This window comes from Cupressus sempervirens, chromosome 5, assembly GCF_028749045.1.
Source record: "Cupressus sempervirens isolate cs-2001-9-10 chromosome 5, ASM2874904v1, whole genome shotgun sequence".
Lineage (NCBI taxonomy): Eukaryota > Viridiplantae > Streptophyta > Pinopsida > Cupressales > Cupressaceae > Cupressus > Cupressus sempervirens.
The window spans coordinates 122,645,865-122,669,212 of record NC_143122.1 but is presented as its reverse complement, the minus strand read 5'-3'; the positions used below and the strand labels follow the sequence as shown (position 1 = coordinate 122,669,212).

Below are 23,348 nucleotides of genomic sequence, written 5' to 3'. Positions count from 1 at the left end.
AGCAATGAACTTGGCTAGCCTGTCATTGACTTCCTTCATGGGAGGGCAAAGCGTGTGCCTCATCTTGAGCTCAGCTAAATTCATCACATTGCTCGCTGCTTGCAATGTCTTCTTATGATCCTTCTCATACTCCTTCGCACATCCGATAAAGGCATTGAGGAAGGCAAAGGTGCCCAAATGCTTCTTCTTGATGGTAACCTTCCCCAACTCATCCAATCTCGATCCAAACTCTGTCTCATTTATGTTCTCCTCTTTGGTATCTTCAAAATCAAGTGCAACCCCAACATCGCTCATTATGGTTGAAATGGAAGTGTCAACGCCTGGGCTATGTTGTGCAATCTCGTTCCGTATCTCTTCAAGTATCCTCAATTTGATGGTCAAGGCAATAAACTAGGACTCAACCGTACTCATTCCTCTTCCATCTATCAACTTGGTTCTCTCCAAATATCTTTCTAGTAGCTTGATAAATGCTTGTAGCCTAGGAATGGCTAAGTCCTTGACTAGAAGGAAATCCTTCCACTCACCTTCAAATGTTCTAAATTTGTCTCTAATAGCCACCAATGACCTGAATGTCAAGACAAAGGAAGGCAAGAAATTTCGCCCATCTTGAGTTATAGCATGGATCCAATCCTTGACTTCATGCAACTGAGCCGATATTTCTTCTATGTTGCTCCCGCTGTCTTGCGGAAGGGTTGTCTAATGCAACTATTGGATAAGCTGGCAATCTCTCCATTACTTGTTTTTGGCCTCCAACTTTACAATCCTCTCGTTTGCCTTCCTCAACCTTTCTCTAATTAAAACCATGCCTTCTTAAATCTCCTCACATTCCATGTCATTTGTGATTCTTCCCAAGTTATGCTCAACTATTTCATACTCCTAAGCTACAATCTTGTCAACTTCCTTGCTAACCTTTGGTATAGCAATCTGAACCTTTCGATGACCCTCATCATCGCTCCTAATTACCTTTGCCACCATTTTTGCAATTTGCTTATGTTTATCACTATCTTCCTTTTCCACCAACCCTTGAATATCTTCAGTTGTTCGGACAGTCACCACCTCACCTCTTGACATAAGCATTTGCCTTAACCATAGCGGTGCAGTGCATCTCCTCAAATTTGGATTCGGTTCAACTAGCAAAACATCACCAATGGCCTCGAGCACCTGGCTTATTTCCTCAATATCAATTGGCCTATCCTCTTCTTCACTAGTGATTGTCACATCATCTCTATGTTGGTTCTCCGAGAGAGGAGAGTACTCGATACTGTTGTTGTAATCGCTTGATTCTGAATCAGAACTCTCCTCTACCACGGCCCCGTGTCCACTTGTATTATCCTCTTGGCCTCTAGTCCCAATTATGCTCTCCCTTGACGGTGCTGCATTCTGTCTCTTTGCTAGAGGTTCTTGATGTTCTTTACTCTTCTCAACCTCCAAATTTCTCTTCCTACTCTTAACTACTCTTGGTTGCTAGCTTCTGCCCTCACCTTTCTGTCCGACTGACTCCACTAGACCTACTTTCAATTTCATCATCTCATAAGGCGTACCTTCCGATTTTGTAATTGCCTTAACTTCTCATTGTACCACGACTCAATGTGTAGATCAATTGTCCTTGTAACTGCCTCTAAGGAAGGATCCTAATGATCATCCCAATCCACTGGACTCAACTCCATTCCATCCACTGTATCATAATCTTCTCTTAGTACATTTTCATCATCTTCCAACTGATCGGGAATATCAAGGCCTCTCCATTTGATTGCCCTCATCATGCCCACTGACAGTCTTGAGAAAGCTAGCTTTCTCATGTAAAAGTCGTCCTATGCATTGGCCCAAAAATCTTCTATAGTAGGAATATGTTTAAATGTGTTTTCATGAGATGCCTTGATGAGACCATTACGATTGAATCCTTGCCTTGCCTATACCATCCTAGAGGATACCATTCTAATTCTTTCTCCGCAACTACAAAGGCGACAGGATTAGGACAAGTATCATTGCCTATTCCAAGTGAGAAGGTAATCCCTGTCTTACCTTTAAGTTTCATTATCTTGTCATAATGCTCAAGTTGCCTAGCCAAGTCCATCAAGACTATCTTGTCGGGTGGGTACCTTGGAAGTCTCTTGGGACAAACTATACTTCTTGCCACTCTAATAAATGTGAATTGTGAAAATTGGATAAACCAACTCCCATACTTCTTAACTTTTACTTTTGCTTCCGATGAGAGCCTCTTAGCAGGTGTCCCTTGTAATATCCTTACCGTCTTCATGGCAAAGGCGTCATAAAACATCTTATAATCTTTGGTGTTGTGTAAATGAAGTTGTGGATAGCACTCATGCACCAAACATTGCCCTGGCCCATTGCCAATCACTCCTAAGGCCTTAAGTCCAGAATTTTCATATAGTCTCGCAATCAAATAGAAAAGATAGGACCCCACGTAGAATTGCTTTTGATTTTGCACTATCCTAAGTTACAACTCTAAATTTTCTCTTATAATTCTAGCCCAATCAAATTTTCTCTTTCCATTTTCAATTTCATCAATAAAGAAGTACATCCAATTTTTGAATTGCATACCTTGAGCCATGCCCGTGATTCGGCCGAGAAGCACAATAAGATCACCATACTCCGGTTTGAAATCTAACTTGGTGAGCTTTGACACCTTGGTAACTCCCTTCTTGCCTTCGTGTAACCAATTCTGCTTTAGATGAATGAAGTAAGCCTCCTGATTATCCTGAAATAACTTGGCTGCCTGATCCATCATTACCACTGTCATGCTTTATACTGGGGAATATTAAATACTTCTTCGACCACTTGTCTGCCGATGTTGGCTAACACTCTCTTCCTTTCATCAAAAATGATGGACTTGGTAACAATATCAAACTGGGATGCACACTCCATTACCAATTCTGGACAAAGCAGAGTAGGAGGGAAGGTCGCCACGTGTACAATTCCGCTCTTGTAGATCTTCTTCACCATGGGGGATTGTCCTTCCTTCAATCTATCCTTCGACTGTATCAAGTTCACTGTATCGATATTGGTATCACTTATTCACCTCACTTTCGAGAAGGTGGTCTTAGGCATCATGTCTTCCTTATCTTTTTTGGTATTCATTCCCTTTGGGTTCTTGCTTACACTAACATCTACCATCCTAAATACTTATTTTTGCCCCTTCGTTCTAAATGATATGGACTACGCTTATCAATCTCCAACTTTCTTTCTATCGATGGAATCTAGCTTATTTTTGCCTCTCCAAGTCCTATCTCTACACTTATCAATCTCCAACCTTCTTTTCTAAGGGTGGGACTACCACTTATTTCTGCCTCTTCGTTACCTTAGAATGGACTACACTTATATCTCCCAACTTCAATCCTAGGGTGGTCTAGCTTATTTCTGCCTCTCCAAGTGTCCTATCATGAAATCTACACTTATACCTCCCAATTTCAGCCTATCAATGGAATAATGAAGTGGTGGATGATGAGTGCAATAAGAAAATAAGGGAAACGAACTAAGCAAGAGCAAGAAATAGAACCCGCCTTTAAACCAATCGTCATCTCTAAAAATGAATAGAATTTTACCTTAAATTTGCCTTTACCAATAACCGGGCCCTTTTCAAGTTCGGATCAAATCTTAGAAATTTCAATCCTCCTTGCAAATAATGATGCCCTAGCAAAAATCAGAATTTTGACCTCCTTGAGATTGCCCACACTAGCCAAAATCAGACCTTGAATCCTATAGCCTCTTCACCAAATAAAATCACCCAATTCTAGAAGGAGAAATCACAGCCAAAGATGGAGAAATCAGCCCCAACAAAAATTGCCCAAGCTGGAAAAAAAAATCAGATCCACCCCAAAATCGCCCTAGGGCAGAAATTTGCCCAAGCAAGAAGGAGAAAATGCCACCAAAAAAGGAAAAAAAAAATCTGACTCTCCAAAAAAATGCCCAAGCAAGAAATTCGCCTTTAGAAGAAAATTGCACATCCAAGGAGGAGGAAAAAGGAATGAGGAAATAAGAAGGGGGGAAGCCTCTCTGATACCAAATTTTTTTGCCTCCTCAAGGGGGTCGACCTGCCTAGAGGGAAAACAAAATTAAATTAGTCCCTTAATTAATGGCCCAGATTTAGATGCAACATTAAAATTACTTAGCCTTATAGTGATATTGGCTCATTTAATTGTTAGTTTTGATCAAAAATTACAAAATAGAAACAAGGTAAGCCTAAGAGATGTCAAATTTTTATTTAATAATGTTTTGGCAATTAAATTATCATTAAAATCGAATTTAGCAAGCCAAAATCAATTTTCAATTTCAAATTACCAATTTCCTTTAACATTTTAAAAATCCTCTAAGCAAAATTTCAACCAAATTAATGAGATTTTGCAATTTAATCCAATTTCAAATTTTGCAAATACAATTTCAATTTTTTTTTTTTACAAAATAAATCCTTTCCCTAGCAGTCAAAATTCAAACTCCAATTTCAATTTCACTATCAAAAATTTCCTTTTTCACCAAAAAATTCAAGATTTTCCAAAACGACTAAATCTAAAAATTTCATTTTGAAAATGTTCAAGCTTATACAATCATTTCAAATTTTCAAAATTCCTTCTAAGTCCAAACTTTGCAAATTTATCTTACCGGATATCGTTCTAACCATCGCAAAAAAAAATGTTGTTGAATCCTGTTTGGCCTAAGGATAAAATTACGTGTTCCGAAAAATCAAGTTTTGCACCGGATGAAAAAAAATAAACCAAATCAAATCCCTACTGGCCCGAAGGCGTCCAAGGTGTAAAATTTTTTAAATTGAAAACCCCTGGGCAACTCCAAAAAAATTGCTAAGGCAACTGAAGAAATGAAGGTCCCCAAAATTTTGGGGCGATGGTGTGAAAACCTCACAATAGATTCCTAGCAAGGAATATGAGTCACAAGATGGAAGTGGTGATTTGACTACAATTGTGCATCATAGGGTCAGTCCACATTAGGTTCCTGATTTCACACCATACAAGAGTTCGTTGGATTATTTGCATCAGCCTTTGGATAGCTTTTGGTGCAGTTTTAAGTAGAGTTATATGTTGATCATAGGGAATGCTCTTTCAGCTTCATTCTTATTCATAGTACCTATGTACTCGGAGATTCTCCAAATTGAAGATGACAGTTTGGTATTTGTTGCACCCAAGGTGTCACACTCAGTTTTTGAGCGACTTGTTTATTATATCATCTATTTAGGTTGGGTTGTCATCATCTTTTGGGTTATGCATAGTTCACTGATACATTTCTATCTTATCATAGTGGCTTGTTATGACAACAGGGTTTGGGATCCAGGTGTTGATCGTATGTATTTTTGGCTTGTTGAGGACCTTGTTGTAAGTCTACTCAGTTTGAGGTTGGATTCAGTGGTATCAGTGATGATCAGAGTTGTTCAATTTATAAGTGCAGAGTTTTTTCGGAGAGTTATATGGATCCAAGGATCCGGTTCAGAGATAGATTGCAAAGTGACATCTTACTTTGCAGTGTGGCTAGAATTGTTTTCAGTTTGGACTACAAGGCTACCTGCAGACTCGTATGGGATCCTAGTACTGATTGCTTGAGGACAAGCAATTTTAAGGAGGGGAGATTTGCAATGTCCCCTTTTAGAGACATTAGAAATATTGAAGTCTTATTTTATATAATGTTAAAATTGACTATGAGACGTAGACTCAAATTATTCAAAGGTCAATTTAATGTTATAAAGAGGGCAAAAGGTCAAGGAGGAATAAGAGGAAATGCCAGAAGGAAGTTGAAGAGTCACGAGAATAGGGCGAAAGCCTGAGGGGAATCGAAGAGTCTTAGTTTGTGTTTTAAAAGGGGAAAGAGGCTCATTACTGGGTATGCTTGATTTATTATTCCAGATTTCAGTTCTCTCTTGTGAGAGTATTTGGAAAGCTTCAACTTTCAGCTAGTATAAGGACGTAGCCCCTCATGCCGATAGACAGTGGACACAAACCCATTATATGAGGAGACATCAGTTCAGGTGTTTCATATGCACTTACATGTTCTTATTCTAGTATTTCAATCTGACTGTTAAATCTGTATTTAAGATTGTTTTTTCTAGTGTTGGTTATTGTACTGTTGTTGTAAAATGCAATAACGTATCTACAGAGTTGTACAAGAGTTTTCTGGTTTTATATTACTGAGTTGTGACATACTTTCATACGTTCAAATCCTAAATAGTATCTTGGAAAGACGGTTATTTTCTTGTGGAGAATCTGTTGGTTTTATTGTTGCATCATATTATATCTGTCTATGTTGAGTTTGAATATTAAATTTAAGAAAAAGTTGATTAAATATCTATTGGAATTTCTACTAGTTTCGATTGTGCCAGAAAAGATCTGCAATGTTTTATTTCTAAATATATTGTTGAACGGAAAGTTTAGTAAATATCCGGTTCGGGATATTTCAAAGAACTATTGCAACATATATGTACTATTGGAGAAAATAAAGAAATGTTGGTTGACAAGTGGATTAGTAGAGTCATGAATGAGTGGATAGAAGATAGGCATCAGCCATTCACCAATATCATGGTTACATGTTCAAAGTGCTCACATTTTTTCAAGGCAATTGATTGTTAGGGGCATCACAAGGATGCTAATTTTCGCTTTTAGATCCTCAAGGATACTATGAGGGAGGTTGGACCACAAAATGTAGTCCAAGTAGAGACAGATGTGGACTATGGGTACAAAGCTGCAAGGAAATTTGTTGACGTGGCTCATGGACATATTTGATAGACTCCTTAGGTGCATGCCATGAATAACGCACTCAAGGAAATGGGGAAGATTTACTAGATCAATGGAGTGGCCAATGATGGTTGAGATGTGAAGATGTTTATCTATCACTGCCATACTTCACATGCACTCATCGAGACCTTCTCTAAGAAGGAATTCTCGAAACCTATTAAAACTCGATGTGCATGCTGTTTCATTCTGTTAGAGAGAATGATTTAAGTTGAAAGAGGCATTGCAACTAATGATAGTGGCAGCACAACGGAATCCATGGCCCACGTCCAAGACAAAGCTTGGAAACAAGGTAAGGATAAACCGAAAAGTGATGGGTTTTGGGGTGATAAGAAAATGGTCTCCATCCAAGTTTTCAAGGCATTAGATATGGGAATTCTTGGAGAGGTGTATAAGTGCATTGATTCTATGCTTACACTGAATGAAGGTCGTCATGTGAGAGGACCCCACAATAGCATTCTACAAATGGGCACATTGAGCCAATCAATCCTCAGAGATGGGAGAAGCTCGACGCTTACTAGCCCATGGCTGCCTATGCATTGAACCCCAAGTGGTATGTACAAAGACCGAGTAGTTACCCCCTTCAAGTATGCTGAGGTGAAGGCAGGGTTCATGAGGGCCATCTAAAAGATGTATGATCTTCTAGAGGCCAGCATCATTCATACTAAGTGGACAAATTTCCTGCTCCTAGGGGTTATTTTCAGCAGGCCAAGATGGATAGACATACTATAATATATGATGACCCAATTTTGTGGTGAACCATGCAAGGATCAAATCCTTCAACTACCTCTCTAGTCATTTGTTTTCTATCTAGGATTTTTTGTTCTTCTAATACTAAGGAATTGATCCACTTATTAACTTCATCCACTCTCTGCAGTGGAAAAAGCTTAGCTCTGGAATCACAAAGAAGGTTATGGCTGTACATAGTGTGTTGCATCACATTGACCGCTACACCCTTTCATTGTAATAGATTCCAGCAGCACAGTGGAATGTTAACCATGAGGAGACAAAACAAATTGATGAGGATCCTATAGTTACAAAAACAGGACAGGTTGGTATTAGTTTGGAGGAGCTTGACCTCCTGCAGTCCAACAGCTCTAGTGTAAAGAGTTTAAGGATGAATAAAGGCCTCACTTGACTCCATTTTAGTATTTTATTATTCTAACATTTGTAACCATCCCTGTACTCTCTTGAATATAATATAAATCTCACATTTGAAAATTTCATTGTTCAATAGGTGTTCACTTCAAAGTTCAGTTGCTTTTGAGTTTTAATTTGTCAAAATTTCATGTGGAACTCTTATAATAACTACATTTTCAAGTACTATATGTATATCAGCACCACTCCCCCACCATCAATCCCAAATTTAGGCCCTTGGTCCCCCCATCCTCAAAACTTGTCCCTACATCCCCAAATGCCCCCATCACGGAACTTCATGTAACTATGTTTAATAATAACTCCATATTAAACACATTAAAGTTCCAACAAGAAGACATTATGAAGATACTTCATGAATACAGCAAGTAAAATAATTTATTTTGTTCTTGTACAGGGGAACCGTGCATCAGTACTCTAGAGACACTTCAACAAAAAAAATCACTGAAACAAAAAAAAATGTCTAATTGTGTAACTACTACTTCTAATGCCATTTTAACTGGTTCTCTTGGTTTATCGTGCATTCCCATCTATCCGTGAGATGTAAAAGATGTGGCCCTCAAATAAAAATTCCACATCAGGCTGTAGTCAGAATAAAGTAACTATTATGTTAGTACTTGTAAAGCTAGTTGGGTTGGGTAGTTAGGTGGTAAGGAAAAATGTCACTGACGCTTTTCCTTACCACCTAACTACCCAACCCAACTAGCTTTAACAAGTACTAACATAATAGTTACTTTATTCCAACTAGACGGGCATTGCAGACATTATATCAGATTCATGTGACGCTTTTCCTTACCACCTAACTACCCAACCCAACTAGCTTTAACAAGTACTAACATAATAGTTACTTTATTCCGACTACACAGGCATTGCAGACATTATATCAGATTCATGTGCTACATATTTAGAAAGCCATTAAAATAATCGAAGAAATGAACAATGGAAAGATCACTTCAAAGTATGAACATAATAGTTGAAAATATCATCATACCAGAATCCCCAGGTTTTTAAGTTGCTCTTGTGCCTTGGGAAATGTTACGGTATTTTTCCAAATCTTCTTTTGCAAATCTTTGACAAGACTATTCATCTCAAAGCTAGCATCTTTTAAGGCATTCTCTAATTGTGAGGAATCCCGCTCTGCATGAGTTCCAGAAAACCGACAAGCAACTCCGTATTGACATGGTTCTGTTTTATTTATAGAAGGACACCTTCCAGGGAGATCTGGAGGTTTCTGCAAATAAATACATATACATCAAATTTGAAGAAATGGTATAAACAATGGAAGCAAATCTTCAGCTCATAGCCAAAAGTGATTCTTTTTATGGTCAGGTGCTCCATACATCCTAGCAAAAGTACTTATGTACAAGCAACCTGACTCCTTTCAATATACCTGTGCAAGAAAGCCTTCTAGATCATGACTCAAACGGCAGCTATCTCCATAATTGCATGCTTTGATATCACCTGCCTTTGCAACAGCAACACAAATATTTTGTGATGATTTTCTTTCCTGCAAACAAAAAGAGATTTACAGAATCCTTTTTAAGTTTTGTGAAATCACCAGACAATGTCTATTAAAAACATGAGAACAATATTAATTTAAAACTTTCAAGCTTAATGTATTTGAACTTTTTTTGGTTAGTGAACACCTGCCTCTCTGCCTAGAGATCTTAGTCTGAAACAAAAGGGGATCCAAAAGCTCAGTTTGATTAGACTCCTTACTAAAGTCCTGGCCTAGAAGATGGAGATGAAACTTCATTGACCAGAAAAGGCAAATTAGACTAATTTATGCAATTTAATATTTGGTGTAGCCTTCAATAATGAAGCGGAGAGCTCAGGGCACATCACCAGGTCCAAATAGATTCAAAGTTATTCAAAGGCTAAAGAATAGCAGTAAGGCTATAATTGAATTGCGGGCTAAGATGTTTATAAACATTCTTTTATGTGCCTCCTGTTGTGAGGTTTTCACACCATCGCCCATTGCAAATGGGGACCCCTCTTTTTTTTTCCCCAATAGGTTTAGGTGGTCTTAAAAACTCTAGCTAGCAGCATTTTTCAGGTCTTTCCCTTGATCGAAGATTGATGCCATGAGTTAAGGGGAGTTATCACAATTTTTGCTAAGGAAGGTTTTAAAAGGTTTTAAGGGTCAAGTCTCTAATGGCGACTTCTGTGAATTCAGTCCCAAACCCTCAAATTTCAGCCCCTAAGTGATGACTTGCATTTTTCCTTGGGTGTTGAAGAGCTAACAAATTTTTGATAAGATAAAATGAAGTGACCAGATCTGATGGTTTTTGACAATTGAATGTCTTGGATGAAATGACTGAAATGCCCAAGATGGGTCGGAATCCAACTGTCTTTGGGCATTATTTCCCAACATAGGCAAAATTCTGCCCCCTTCAATCAAGCCTTTAAAGAGTAACATGATGAAAACTTGCAGATTTGGATGGGGTAACATAGAATAAGGCCAGATTTAATGGTTCCACACTTAGACAATTTTGATGAAGTGGCTGAGAATTGCCCAAGATGGGTTGGATTCTGATCCTCTTTGGGCATTAACACCCAAACAGGCAGTCCCCCCCCCTCCCCGCTTATTTTAATCAAAATCCTCTGGGTATTGAGCAAATTGGTGGAAACTTGGCAAAATATGGAAAAAACAACTTGAAAGGCAGGAATTTTTGGTACAAGTGACTGAGAATTGGCCAAGATGGGTTGGATTGTGACCCTCTTTGGGCAGATATGCCCAACATCAGCAAATTTCCACCCTACCCTTTTGAAAAATTCCTTGGCCTCAATCAAAAATAATGAAAGACTTTGTGAAATATGAAAGAAAAGTCATTGAACAAACTAGATAATTAAAAAAAAGTGATCGAGTTTAGTAGAGAAACGCACAAGATGGGTCGGAATCTGACCACCTTTGGCCATTTTTTGCCCAAACATTGAAGGTTTCCACCCCTATCCAACCAGCAAGATCTTTGATGCCAAGTAAATCAATGTCAGACACTTGACAAATTTGAGAAACAAAAGTGACTGAAAGGGAGGGAGTTTCAATAAAAATGATTGAGTTCTGAAAAAAATGCTCAAGTAGGGTCGGAATCTAACCCACTTTGACACAATTTTTTCCCAAACTTCACCAATTTCTGCCCTGCAATCTGATGGAAGTTCTGTGGAAACAATCCAATTCAATGCCAATATATTGAAACAAAGCAATCAAATGGGTTAACCGACGAAGTTTTTTTTGAGTTAGAATACAATGTGTTTTGTGAACATGCCCAAATTCCAGGACATCCACCCTCTCCTAGGCATTTTTGCCCATCTTTATGAGATTTCCACCCAGCCATCAAAAAACTAAATGTAATTCCCTTGTACAAGTCAGCCAATATGAGTCAAACGAATTAAATTTAATAGAATTTCTATTGGCTAAGAGGCAAAAGTTGGCCTTCTTGGGTAACGTGCCTTTTCAGCTCCAAATTGCCTATTAAAAAAGCTTAAGGTATTTCCTTTTTCACACCAAAAGCATAGCAGTTTTACGTCTGCTACATGCAACAAACTACCCCTCATTTAGCAGCGATTTTAGACAGAAAATTACCTTTTCAATGTCAGTGAATTGACAACGAATTTCTTCTTAGCTTGCAAGGTGAGGTTCTGTAGAGGGAAGCAAATTACTACATAAAGGGGGTGGACTAACACGAGGAGGAGCAGATCAACATAAGAGAAGAATAAAAATCTCTTGAAAAGCAATAATTCTTGGACTATTGAGGCAGATTTCTTTCAAAATCTGAGAATAAAACGTGGTAAGAAAGACTAAAATCCAGGTATATTGTGTTGTAAATACTTAAACCCATGTATCCTTCCAGATTTTCACATGATATCACTTCAAAAATTTGCAAGAGGAAAGATTCAAACATTAGTTTTTATTCCAAATTAAGGGGGGTACATGATCAAGGGCCTTTTATTTTGATTTGATGCAATTTTATTTTGTGAGAGCATTCAAATTTCTTTCATCTTTTCATGAACTTATACATTTCCCTCTTGTTTTGCAAGGAAAATGGGGCAGGGAGGTGACGATGAGACCAAGCTTAGCAACTTCAAGCTCAAGCTTCAAGAATTCAAGGTGAGAAGGCAGGCTCAAATCAAGCCTTTGGAGGCAAATTCAAGTTCAAAATATGAGAGATTGAACCACATGAAGCTTCAAGATGCAAGTTCATAAGTGCAACCAAATTCAAATCATGTTTACAAATTCAAGATGTGAGTTTCAAGACCAGCTATTGGAAGGTGAGTTCAACTCAAGACATGAGAAAATTCAAGAAGAGGGAAATAATTTGAAGACATGAAACATCTCAATCATCATCCAAGGGTTGGTAGCTTTAGAAAAGCTAATCAAAGTTAGAAGCAAGAAATTTTTGCAGCTTTAACAAACACCTTCTACAAGCCAAAGCTCCAAGCACGTGTTCTTAAATAGATCTACAAGATAAGGATGATGAGGTGGCAATTGATTGTCCTCTTCAATCAAAAATTCCAATTTCAAACACAAGTAATCACAGCATGCCAAGTGTCCTATTTTCTCATTGATTGTAAAAGGCTTCGTAATTTTTTCATTGGCTCGCAATGTGATGTCCTTGTGTTGGTTGTAAATTTCGCAACCCTAGTTAGGGTTGTAGGGTTAAAACTTGGTCCTTGATCTTCAACCGATCTTGGCCCTTCGTTGTAATTGAACATTTATAAAAGGTTAAGGCCTTCTCATTTGTAAAGTTAGTAGTGGTGGAGCCCGAAGGTTGAAAATAGATTAGGAAATTAGAGTAGGCTAGCTCCAAGAGAGACTTGGTCAAATTTTTGCTATAATGCTATTGAAATAATTGATGGTTCATTGCTGGTTCTCATGGTGAATCATTTAATGTTGCTTTGAAGTGTTGCATGTGTTGCATGGTTTGCTCAATCTTTCACTTAGAGTAGATTTATTTTCATGTTGAAGTACTTTAGTTGAGTGGATGTTGTTGTGATGTCTACTTGTTTGACTCCAACAACTTTGGGCCACTAGCCTCTTGTTAATGGTAGGAGTGCCTTGTGTGGTAAGCCTGCTGAAAATTATAGCTCTGATAAAGATTTTTACCTCTGATATTGCCATATGATCTATTGAAATTAAGATAATGCCTTTGTATGGCATCAACAACTAGAGAAGAGATTTATGATGGTATTGCTGTCATATTCATTTCTATCTTTCTTATAACCAAGTGAGCACGACATGGCATCCGAGGTGGGATAGGTAACTCACCCTAAATACCTGACATTTTACCATATGAAGAGATATGCAAAACGCGAAGTGTTAAATCTGTAACTTTGATTACCATACTGATCTGATTGTACAGATCGCACAGATCTTATCATGCATGGAATGCCTTATGAAGGCCTATATATAATTGTTCCTTGTCTAGGCATGATCGGTGTCTCCTTTGGAATAATTGTATTTGAGTATTTAACTTAACTAATCTTAGTTAAGTTTGATTACAAACCTATTCTTCCTTTGGCTGTAGTTATGAGAATACAATTATGGGCCGACCTAGATAGGGTCATGTCCCTTCAAGGGACATGCCCTTTGGTTGTCGTATTTATATAGGGTGTGGTTGTAGATAAAGGACATACAAAATAACAAATAGTTTGTTCCTTTCACAATACTGCCCTAGACGAATACTTGCAGAGATAAAACATTTCTAGAATAATATTTTTATTATTGGTATCACTTCATTCAAGTCTGGTTATGGAAGATCATCTTCAGCACGCATAGAAGAAGGTATTATCTCAATCTGATTGGTAGCAAAATTTGCAAAAACTTAACATGGTATCAGAGCTCTGGTAGTTGAACCTAGGCTTTGCAAATTGACAATCAGACATATATCTAGCAATATCCTTCTATTTCAATGGCAAGCACAATCAGACCCGAGCATAGGTTTGATGGGAAAGAACACTTCGTTGCTTGGAAATTCAGAATTATGATGATTCTTCAAAACAATGATGTGAAACAGTTTGTTGATTCAGCATCGAAGCAACCTGATGTTGAACCTAATAAAACTATTTGGAGTAAAGGAAACAGGAAAGCCATGCAAATCATATTAGATGGAGTGAAAAATGAAATAGTACCTATGCTAATAAAACATCAAACAGCATTTCATATGATGAATGCATTATTAAATGCATATGAGGTTAACAATGCGACTAGAACCCTTGCATTAAAAAGGCAACTAAATCATATATAGATAAAGAAGGGAGAATCTATGAACTCTTACTTCCTAAGGGTGGCTAGTCTAAAAGACGAACTTGCAAGTATAGGGACCATAACTGAAGACAAGGAACTAATACTCATGGCTATAGATGGGTTACCAGATTCATGGGAAACATTCTTACAAGGAGTAAGTGCTAGAGACAATCTTCCAAACTTTAATAGACTTAAAAGAGATTTCCTGCAAGAAGAATCTAGGAAACTTAAGAAAGGAGGAAGATTGAGAATTGAAAATGAAGAACTTCATGTTCTCAACACAAATTCCTATAAAGGTAAGAAGAAGCACTTCAAGAAGAAGAAGGGTAATCAAAAGAATGACAAACCTAAGAAAGATCTATCCAAAATAAAATGCTTCAAATGTGAAATATCTGAACACTACAAATCTAATTACCCTAAGAATACAAAGCAGCAAGTAAACTGTACAAATATTACTAGGAAAGAAGATAACTCTGATCCTGAGAATCGTGTAATGTATTCTGCACTATCAAATGAAGTATCAAGCAAAGCATTGGTGATTGATAGTGGATCATCTCGACACATTACAGGATACAAAAAAGCACTAGACTCTATATCAAAAGAAGTTGATGGCAAAGTTACCATCGGTGACAATTCAGCTCATTCAGTCAAAGGAATTGGGAATTGCACCTTGAAACTGAAATCGGGTAGTCCCCTACATCTCAAAGGAGTACTCTACGTATCAAGAATAAAAAGGAATCTAATCTCTATTACAGCACTTGAAGATGATGGACATAATGTTGCATTCATGAATAGTAAAGTAATGACCTCGTCTAAGAACTCTTCATTTAAGAAATCAAAGATGATTGGTCAAAGAAAGGGATACTTGTATAAATTAAATACTGAACTTAGGCAACCTATTCAAGCCTTAATTCATGAAGCTACTGATATAAATAAAATATGGCACAGAAGGTTAGGACATCTAAATTTCAAAATGTTATCGACTATGGAGAAGATGGTTACTAGTTTACCTAAGTTGAATAAAGATCATTCAAGCATATGCAAAGGATGCGCTCTAGGTAAGAACGCTAAAAGTCCATTTCATGATAGCACTAGGAAAACTAAAAAAGTTTTGAAATTAGTCCACTCAAATTTATGTGGACCTATGTATGTTCCTTCTCTTGGAGGATTTTAATACTATATACTTTTTATTGATAACTTCTCTAGGAAAACTTGGATTTACTTCTTAAAATGTAAAGAATCAGAAGAAATTCTTAAGAGATTTAAAGAATTAAAAACCTTAACTGAAAACTTATCAAAGCACAAAATTAAAACTCTTAGAACTGATAATGGAGGGGAATATACTTCAGATTTGTTTAAAGAGTTTTGTAAAGAAGTAAGAATTAAGTGGGAATATATTGTTCCTTATAACCCGCAACAAAACAAAGTAGCAAAAAGGAAGAATAGAACAATTATAGAAGCAACAAGAGCTATGATATTTGATCAAAATTTAGAATATTATCTTTGGGCAAAAGCCTCTTGTACTGTTGCATATATTCAAAACAAAAATCCTCACTCCTACCTTAGAGATAAAAGTCCTAAAGAAGTCTTTACTAAGGTTAAAGCTTATATAAGCCATCTTAGGATATTTGGGTGCCTAGTATATATACATATTACAAAATAAAAGAGCAATAAGTTAGAACCCTCCGAGAAGAAAGGTATTTTTGTTGGGTATAGTGAAACATCTAAAGCATATAGGATTTTCATACCTAGTCAGAAAAATATTGAATTTAGGAGGGATGTAATATTTGAAGAAGATTTAGCATTCAAAAGAGCCCTAAGTTCTGAAGATCCCTCTCCCTTACCTAGTTCTAAAGAAAATATTGAATCTGAGTTTCAAAGGGAGAACATTGAAAAAATTGAAGATGAAATTCAAAATCTTAATTGTGAGGAAACTAAAAATCCAAAGAAAAGACCACTTTGGGCCATTATGACACTAGAGGAAGCACAAGACTTCACTATGCCAGCTAGAACCTTCAAAAAAAGCAAAAGACCCAAAAGATTTTCTAGTTATGCACCAAACATGAGTGATTTATCTAAATCAAAACCAACCAATGTTTCAAATGCTATTAAACATACAACTTGAAAAGATGCTACGATGGAAGAATACCAATCCATTATTAAGAATGATGTTTGGGAAATTGTTCCAAGACTTGAAGGAAAATCCGTTGTTTCTTCTAAGTGGATATTCAAAATCAAGCATGCTGCTAACAGTAACATCAAAAAATATAAAGCCAGATTTGTAGCCAGGGGATTCTCTTAGAAAGAGGGAATTGATTATGAAGAAACCTTTGCTCCTGTTGCCAGATACTCCTCTGTAAGAGTAGTACTAGCTATTGCAACATCTAAGGGACGAAAAGTACATCAGATGGATGTAAAAACAACATTTCTGAATGGAAAGATTACAGAAGAGGTATTTTTGGAACAACCCGAAGGATTTGAAATTCATAATCCTAAAGTTTTTGTTTGCAAGCTCAAGAAAGCTCTGTATGGGCTTAAACAGGCTCCAAGGGCCTGGTATGATAGAATTGATAAGTAGCTCACCAATTTAGGATTCTCAAAGAATGAGGCTGATCCAAATCTCTATTATAAAAAGGATAAAGATGATATGATAATTTTGATACTATATGTTGATGATTTACTAGTTACAGGTGATGATCATCTTATAGATCAATGCAAGAAAGATCTAATCAGAGAATTTGAAATGAAAGATTTAGGACTCCTTCATTACTTCCTAGCACTGGAAGTATGGTAGAATTCTGACAGCATCATACTTAATTAAGAAAAGTATACATTAGACATCTTGAAGAGATTTGGAATGTGGAACTGTAGACCTATGTCTTCTCCAATGGAGACTAATCTACATCAACTTAAGGAAGCAGCAGTAGAATCACCCATCACCCTCCATAGATTTTACTCTTTATAGACAGATGATTGGGTCTCTTATGTACTTGGTAAATATAAGACCTGATATTTGCTATGTTGTTAATGCCTTAAGTCAGTTTATGTGTGACCCAAAGGAGATTCACCTAGTTGCAATTAAACACATTCAGAGATACTTACAAGGCACTCTTAACCTTGGGCTCAAATATGAGAAAGTTGACTTGGACTTGCATGGATTCACAGACTCAGATTGGGGTGGAAGTGTTAATGATAGAAAAAGCACTTTAGGATGTTATTTCAGTTTAGGATCAGCAATGATATCATGGGTATGCAGAAAGCAGTCATCAATAGCACTAAGTTCCACAGAAGCTTAATACATTGCAACATCAATGGCCTCTCGAGAAGCAATTTGGCTTAGAAAGTTACTTGTGGGATTATTTGGTCAACCCATGAATCCTACTATTATTCATTGTGATAATTAGAGCTCCATCAAGCTTTCTGTGAATCCAGTTTTCCATGACAGGTCCAAGCATATTGAAATTCCTTACCATTATGTAAGAGACATGGTAGACAGGAATACCATAAAATTAGAGTACATTTGCACTGCAGATCAGACAGCAAATATTCTTACCAAACCTCTCTCTCGAGTGAAGATAGATCGCTTTAAGAAAAGACTTGGTATGGTTGAATTATAAAACATTTGTATTCTTTATATTATTGATAAAATAAATTTTAATTGTCAGGCTATTGACTGCTATCGACTTCACCATTTGTATTCATTATCTAAGAGGTGACGATCTCTGAGATAATGAACACTTGTATAAAAGACATTCTGAGAGATGACGATCTCTTAGATAATGTGTTGAACAGTAGAGAACTACTGTCCGATCTAGATGAGTTAAAAATTATATTGTGATGTAGACATTTCTATGTCTACAAGTCACAATTTGGATAAATGAAGAATTTAATTATTCTCCGGATTTTATCCTGTATTCCGGTAGATCTTAAACTCAAAATCATTTTGTGATATAGGACTGCCAGTACCTATGAGTCACAACTTGGATAAATGAAGAATTTAATCACCCTTTGGATTTTATCCTGTATGTTGTATGCTTTGAAATACTATTATCACTAGTATCAACGATAAGTCATATCACAGGTATAGTAATATGACATAGTATCATGTGTTCGATGATACCATATACTTAGAAGATTCAGATGGATATACAGTATCAATCTATGCTTATTCATCGTAATTGATGATGCTAGATATGTTATCTCTCAGTATGATTATCAAGTTAAGATGGGGTGTTAAATCTGTAACTTCAATTACCATACTAATCTAATTGTACAGATCGCACAGAGCTTATCATGCATGGAATGCCTTATGAAGGCCTATATATAATTGTTCATTGTCTAGGCATGATCGACGTCTCCTTTGGAATAACTGTATTTGAGTATTAACTTAACTAATCTTAGTTAAGTTTGATTACAAACCTATTCTTCCTTTGGCGCCGATTATGAGAATACAATTATGGGTCGACCTAGATAGGATCATGTCCCTTCAAGGTACATGCCCTTTGGTTGCCGTATTTATATAGGGTGTGGTGGTAGATAAAGGACACACAAAATAACAAATAATCTACTCCTTTAACAATACTGCCCTAGACGAATACTTGCAGAGATAAAACATTTCACGAATAATATTTATATTATTGGTATCACTTCGTTCAAGCCTGGTTATAGAAGATCCTCTTCAGCAAGCATAGAAGAAGATATTATCTCAATCTGATTGGTAGCAGAATTTGCAGAAACTTTACACAAAGAAACATGTGTTCGGAAATATGAAGAGACTTGCATTTGGAAAATGAAGTCTCTCTCAATTCAATATATATACTTAGATACATACATATATATACAAGTATTGTCTTCAATTGAAAGCATTGTACTTGAGCCTCTATTATTTAATTTAAAAGATACTTTTTGGTGTGGCCGGGTTTTTCCTCTCAAGTTGGAGGGTTTTCCCAAGATAAATAGTTGTCTCTCTATGTCTGCTATTGTTCTTCATTTTGTTTATTGTTGTTTATCTTTATTTATGGCCAAAACATTAGCATGGTATCAAAGCCTGGTTAGATAACAGTGATAAAGGAGTTTCTCTTGTTCTTTAGTTTGTGATCTATTACAGATTGCAATGAGTATTTTGTAGGTAATCTGTATGTGTTGAATATTGTAGTTGCAAGATAGACCATTACCTCTTATGATGCGATGTTGCCTGGTTCATTTTCAGTAATGGTTCTCTTTTGGTTCTTGTTATTTATCTAACGATGCTATTTGTTGATCCTCTTTTTGGTGTAGCTCATATGCTGCTGTGCAATCTATCCATATTGTTCTGCTCATATATGTTCGCATTTTCCCTCATGGAAGGGTTCTCTCTTATTGAAGTTTCATGCATATGTTACTATCTTCTTCCCACAATTCATATTTGTCATCAAGCTTCTTATTTTGATTTTTTTCTTCTTCTCATTTTCATTTCCTACGTGGCACTCTATATACTCATCAGAGATGGGTTCATGTGAACCACAACTCATGAAACATGGGTCAATGAATTTGACTCAAAAACTACACAGTTGAATCCTGATAGCAATATCACACTATATAAATTGTTGGTGATCATATGACTATCATTTATGATTATTTCTTTGGTTCATCTCCTTCATAAATTGGTGTCACTGATTCTGTCTGTGCCTCTTTGTTTTGATTGCTAGCCGCGTGGATACCAAAAATACATCTTTTGGTTTTCGGCGTCTCTCTGCTTGCTTCGGTCAAGAATATTGAGTTATTGGAAAATAAGGAGAACATGTATATGGTTTTGTATGCAGTGGTGTCTCTAGATATATTCTGTTTGTAAGAGCATTTATTCGTTCTTGTCAGATCTTGATAGAGATATAGTATGCAGCATATATTTGCATCAGTATTTTTTAGCAGCGGGCGGAGATTATGAACATTTAGCAGTGAGCATAAATTATGTTCGATGAATGGACTGAGTTCAAAAGCTCTAATATCTTCTGTTGCTAGTCCTATTCGTGTTCATGGATTCCTTGGGGCTGTTTATGAAAAAGACTATAGTTTTCATAAAATCTTTGTGCATTCTTAGTTGATGGCTCCTCTTAGATTCCATTTGCTATATGTGTTGTTTGATAAGTAGGAGATAATTCCCACAGCAAGTCAAATTGTGATATTGCTATCAGGATTTAACTGTGTGATTTTGAGTCAAACTCATTGACCCATGTTTCATGAGGGTGACCTCCTTTGAAGTCCCAGTGCTTCGCCCTTGTGAGCATCACCTAGATCCAACGAGTGCTAAGTGTTCCATTTATTATCATGAGAGATGGATTCATGTTGAATCACTACTCATAAAACACGGGTCAATGAGTTTGACTCAAAATCACACAATTAAATCCTGATAGCAATATCACAATTTGACTTGTTGTGGAAATTATCTCCTACTTATCAATTGATGAGCTCAAGGGGCTTTCTAATGAATGGTTCATAAGGCACAACACTTGGTGAAGGTTTTGCAAATGGGGTTGCAAGCTTTGGGTTTAAGCATGGAGGAAACTCCGTAGTTAAGCACACTTAGGCTGGAGTAGCACTGGGATGGGTGACGTCCCGGGAAGTCTCGGTGCTTCACCCCTGTGAGCATCACCTAGATCCAATGAGTGCTAAGTGTTCCATTTATTCTCATGAGAGATGGATTCATGTTGAATCACTACTCATGAAACATGGGTCAATGAGTTTGACTCAAAATCACAGTTAAATCTTGATAGCAATATCACAATATGTGTTGTTTGTCATGTGCCTTCATCTTGCCATGTTCTCATGTGCTTTCAGCTTCAGCTGTGATGTATTTGGCTACCCTCTAGTGTTCATTACATCCAAGTGTTTGTTACATCCAGGTGTTTGGTCCGTCATATTCTCTCGCACACATCAGCTTGTCTCTTCCTTCTATCAGGTGTTTCATGTCTTCATGTTGACCACTTAATTTGAGCTCAAAGTGGTGTCTTGGTCCAAGTAAGGATGCCCTTCGAGTAAGCTTCCATGGACCAATACAGCTAAGGAGGTGTGTTATCTAGAGTGTACCCAAATGGCTACAATGTCTATGTCAAGATTGGACTTAGTGATTTGGTTGTTATGGTCGCATGCAGTTTAGCAAGTGCTATGATCATCATATGGATGTTGATTTGCATTTATTGTTCAATTTTGTTAAAAGCGATCATTGTGTATTGATCCATATTTGAGTGTGCTAAGATTAGACTACAAAGAGATATATATTCTATGATCATATCTTTGAATATTGATCATGATTTTTTGTTATATCATTTGGAATAGTGTATGGTTTTAGCATTAATCTCTATACTACTCTTCATGATAGGTTGATTTTATGAATTATTATTAATCTCTCTTGGTTGCAAGACAAATCAAGAAGCAATAAAATGATGAGAGATTATATGCTAAGTCATGTAGACCATAGAAATGAACATTGGAAAACTGCTTGTAATCATGGGACTCGATTGATGATACATATCTTCATTAAAAAGGAAGATCATATAAAAGTTGTTATTATAATTAGTTTCCTTGAAGAGGAAGACTATTCAGCTTCAAAGGAATCTGCATGACAGTGGGAGAATGCCTAATTCTCTACAAGCTTGTGTGGCAGTGTGACTGCTAAAGCTCCCTATTTGGTCGAAATCAACACTCTTATTGTGATAATCAAAGCAATGAGAATGTTGCCCCTCCTGAGAGGGAGTCTCTTTTGAGAGAAAGTCTCAATTATTCTTACACGTGTTCTTAATGAATTCTTCTATGTGAGGGAAGTTTGAGATGAAATCCCTTGTTCCACACTCTACAAGTAGATATGGTGGATCCACCCTCTGCAAGTAGGCATGATGGAGCTACATTCTTCTCTGAGAAAGTCTCAAATGAAAGCCCTCATTCCACCCTCTGCAAGTAGGTATGGTGGATCCACCCTCAACAAGTACGCATGGTGGAAATGCATTCTTTGCTGGGAGAAGTTTGAGGTGAAAGCATTAATTCCACCCTCTGCGAGTGGGTATGGTAGGTCCACTCTCTAGGAGTAGGCATGGTGGAAGTCATATGTTTAGCATTAATTCCACCCTCTGTGAGTGGGTATGGTAGGTCCACCCTCTAAGAGTAGGCATGGTGGAAGTCATATGTGTGACTCCATGACTTTAATCTTATGCTTTTATGGTTCACCCCCTAGAAGAAGCTATGGTGAATGGTGTTATGCTGAGATAACAATGTTTTCTTGAGAAAATATGTGATGATATTTAATGAATTTGTTATACTAGAGATCTCTCTCTTGCTAAGAAGGGAGTATTGAAGAACATAGTTGTGATAGAGATCTTTACCTTTGATATTGCCATATTATTATTGAAATTGACAATGCCTTTGTATTGCGTCAAAAGCTAGAGAAAAGATTTTCGATGGTGTTTCTGTCATATTCATTTGTATCTTTCTTACAAACAAGTGAGCACGACATGGCATCCAAGGTGTGTGAGGTGTCTCACCCTAAATATCTGACATTTTATTAAATGAAAAAACAAGTGACGTGCAAAGAGACATGCATTTGGAAATATGAAGAAACTCGCATTTGGAAATATGAAGAGACTCGTTGGAAAATGAAGAGACTTTCAATTATAATATGAAAAGTGATCTTTACCTTTGATATTGCCATATTATTACTGAAATTGACAATGCCTTTGTATTGCGTCAAAAGCTAGAGAAAAGATTTTCGATGGTGTTTCTATCATATTCATTTGTATCTTTCTTACAAACAAGTGAGCACGACATGGCATCCAAGGTGTGTGAGGTGTCTCACCCTATATATTTGACATTTTATTAAATGAAAAAACAAGTGACGTGCAAAGAGACATGCATTTGGAAATATGAAGAAACTCGCATTTGGAAATATGAAGAGACTCGTTGGAAAATGAAGAGACTTTCAATTATAATATGAAAAGTCTCTCAATTCAATACACACACACACATATATATGATTGCTTTGTGTCATAAGTATTGTATTCAGTTGAAAGCACTATACTTGAACCTGAAAGCACTATACTTGAACCTCTGTTATTTATTAAAAGAGATATTTTTTGGTGTGGCTAGGGTTTCCCCGTCAAGTTGGAGGATTTTCCCAAGATAAGTTGTTGTGTCTCTATGTGTCTTATTGTTCTTCATTTTGTTTATTGTTTTTT

At 36.8% G+C, this 23,348-nt stretch overlaps 1 protein-coding gene across 1 annotated transcript in view; it reads right to left on the bottom strand.

Moving 5' to 3' along the window:
- LOC149554814 (FMN-linked oxidoreductases superfamily protein) overlaps positions 1 to 23,348 on the bottom strand; it is a 74,332-nt gene that overhangs the window by 33,852 nt on the left and 17,132 nt on the right. The window contains exons 2-3 of the mRNA XM_089828828.1: positions 9,295 to 9,411; positions 8,896 to 9,135 (exon numbers count right to left, since the gene is read on the bottom strand). Of these exons, the coding sequence (XP_089684954.1) occupies positions 8,896 to 9,135; positions 9,295 to 9,411 (357 nt within the window). The remainder of the gene's footprint in view (positions 1 to 8,895; positions 9,136 to 9,294; positions 9,412 to 23,348) is intronic.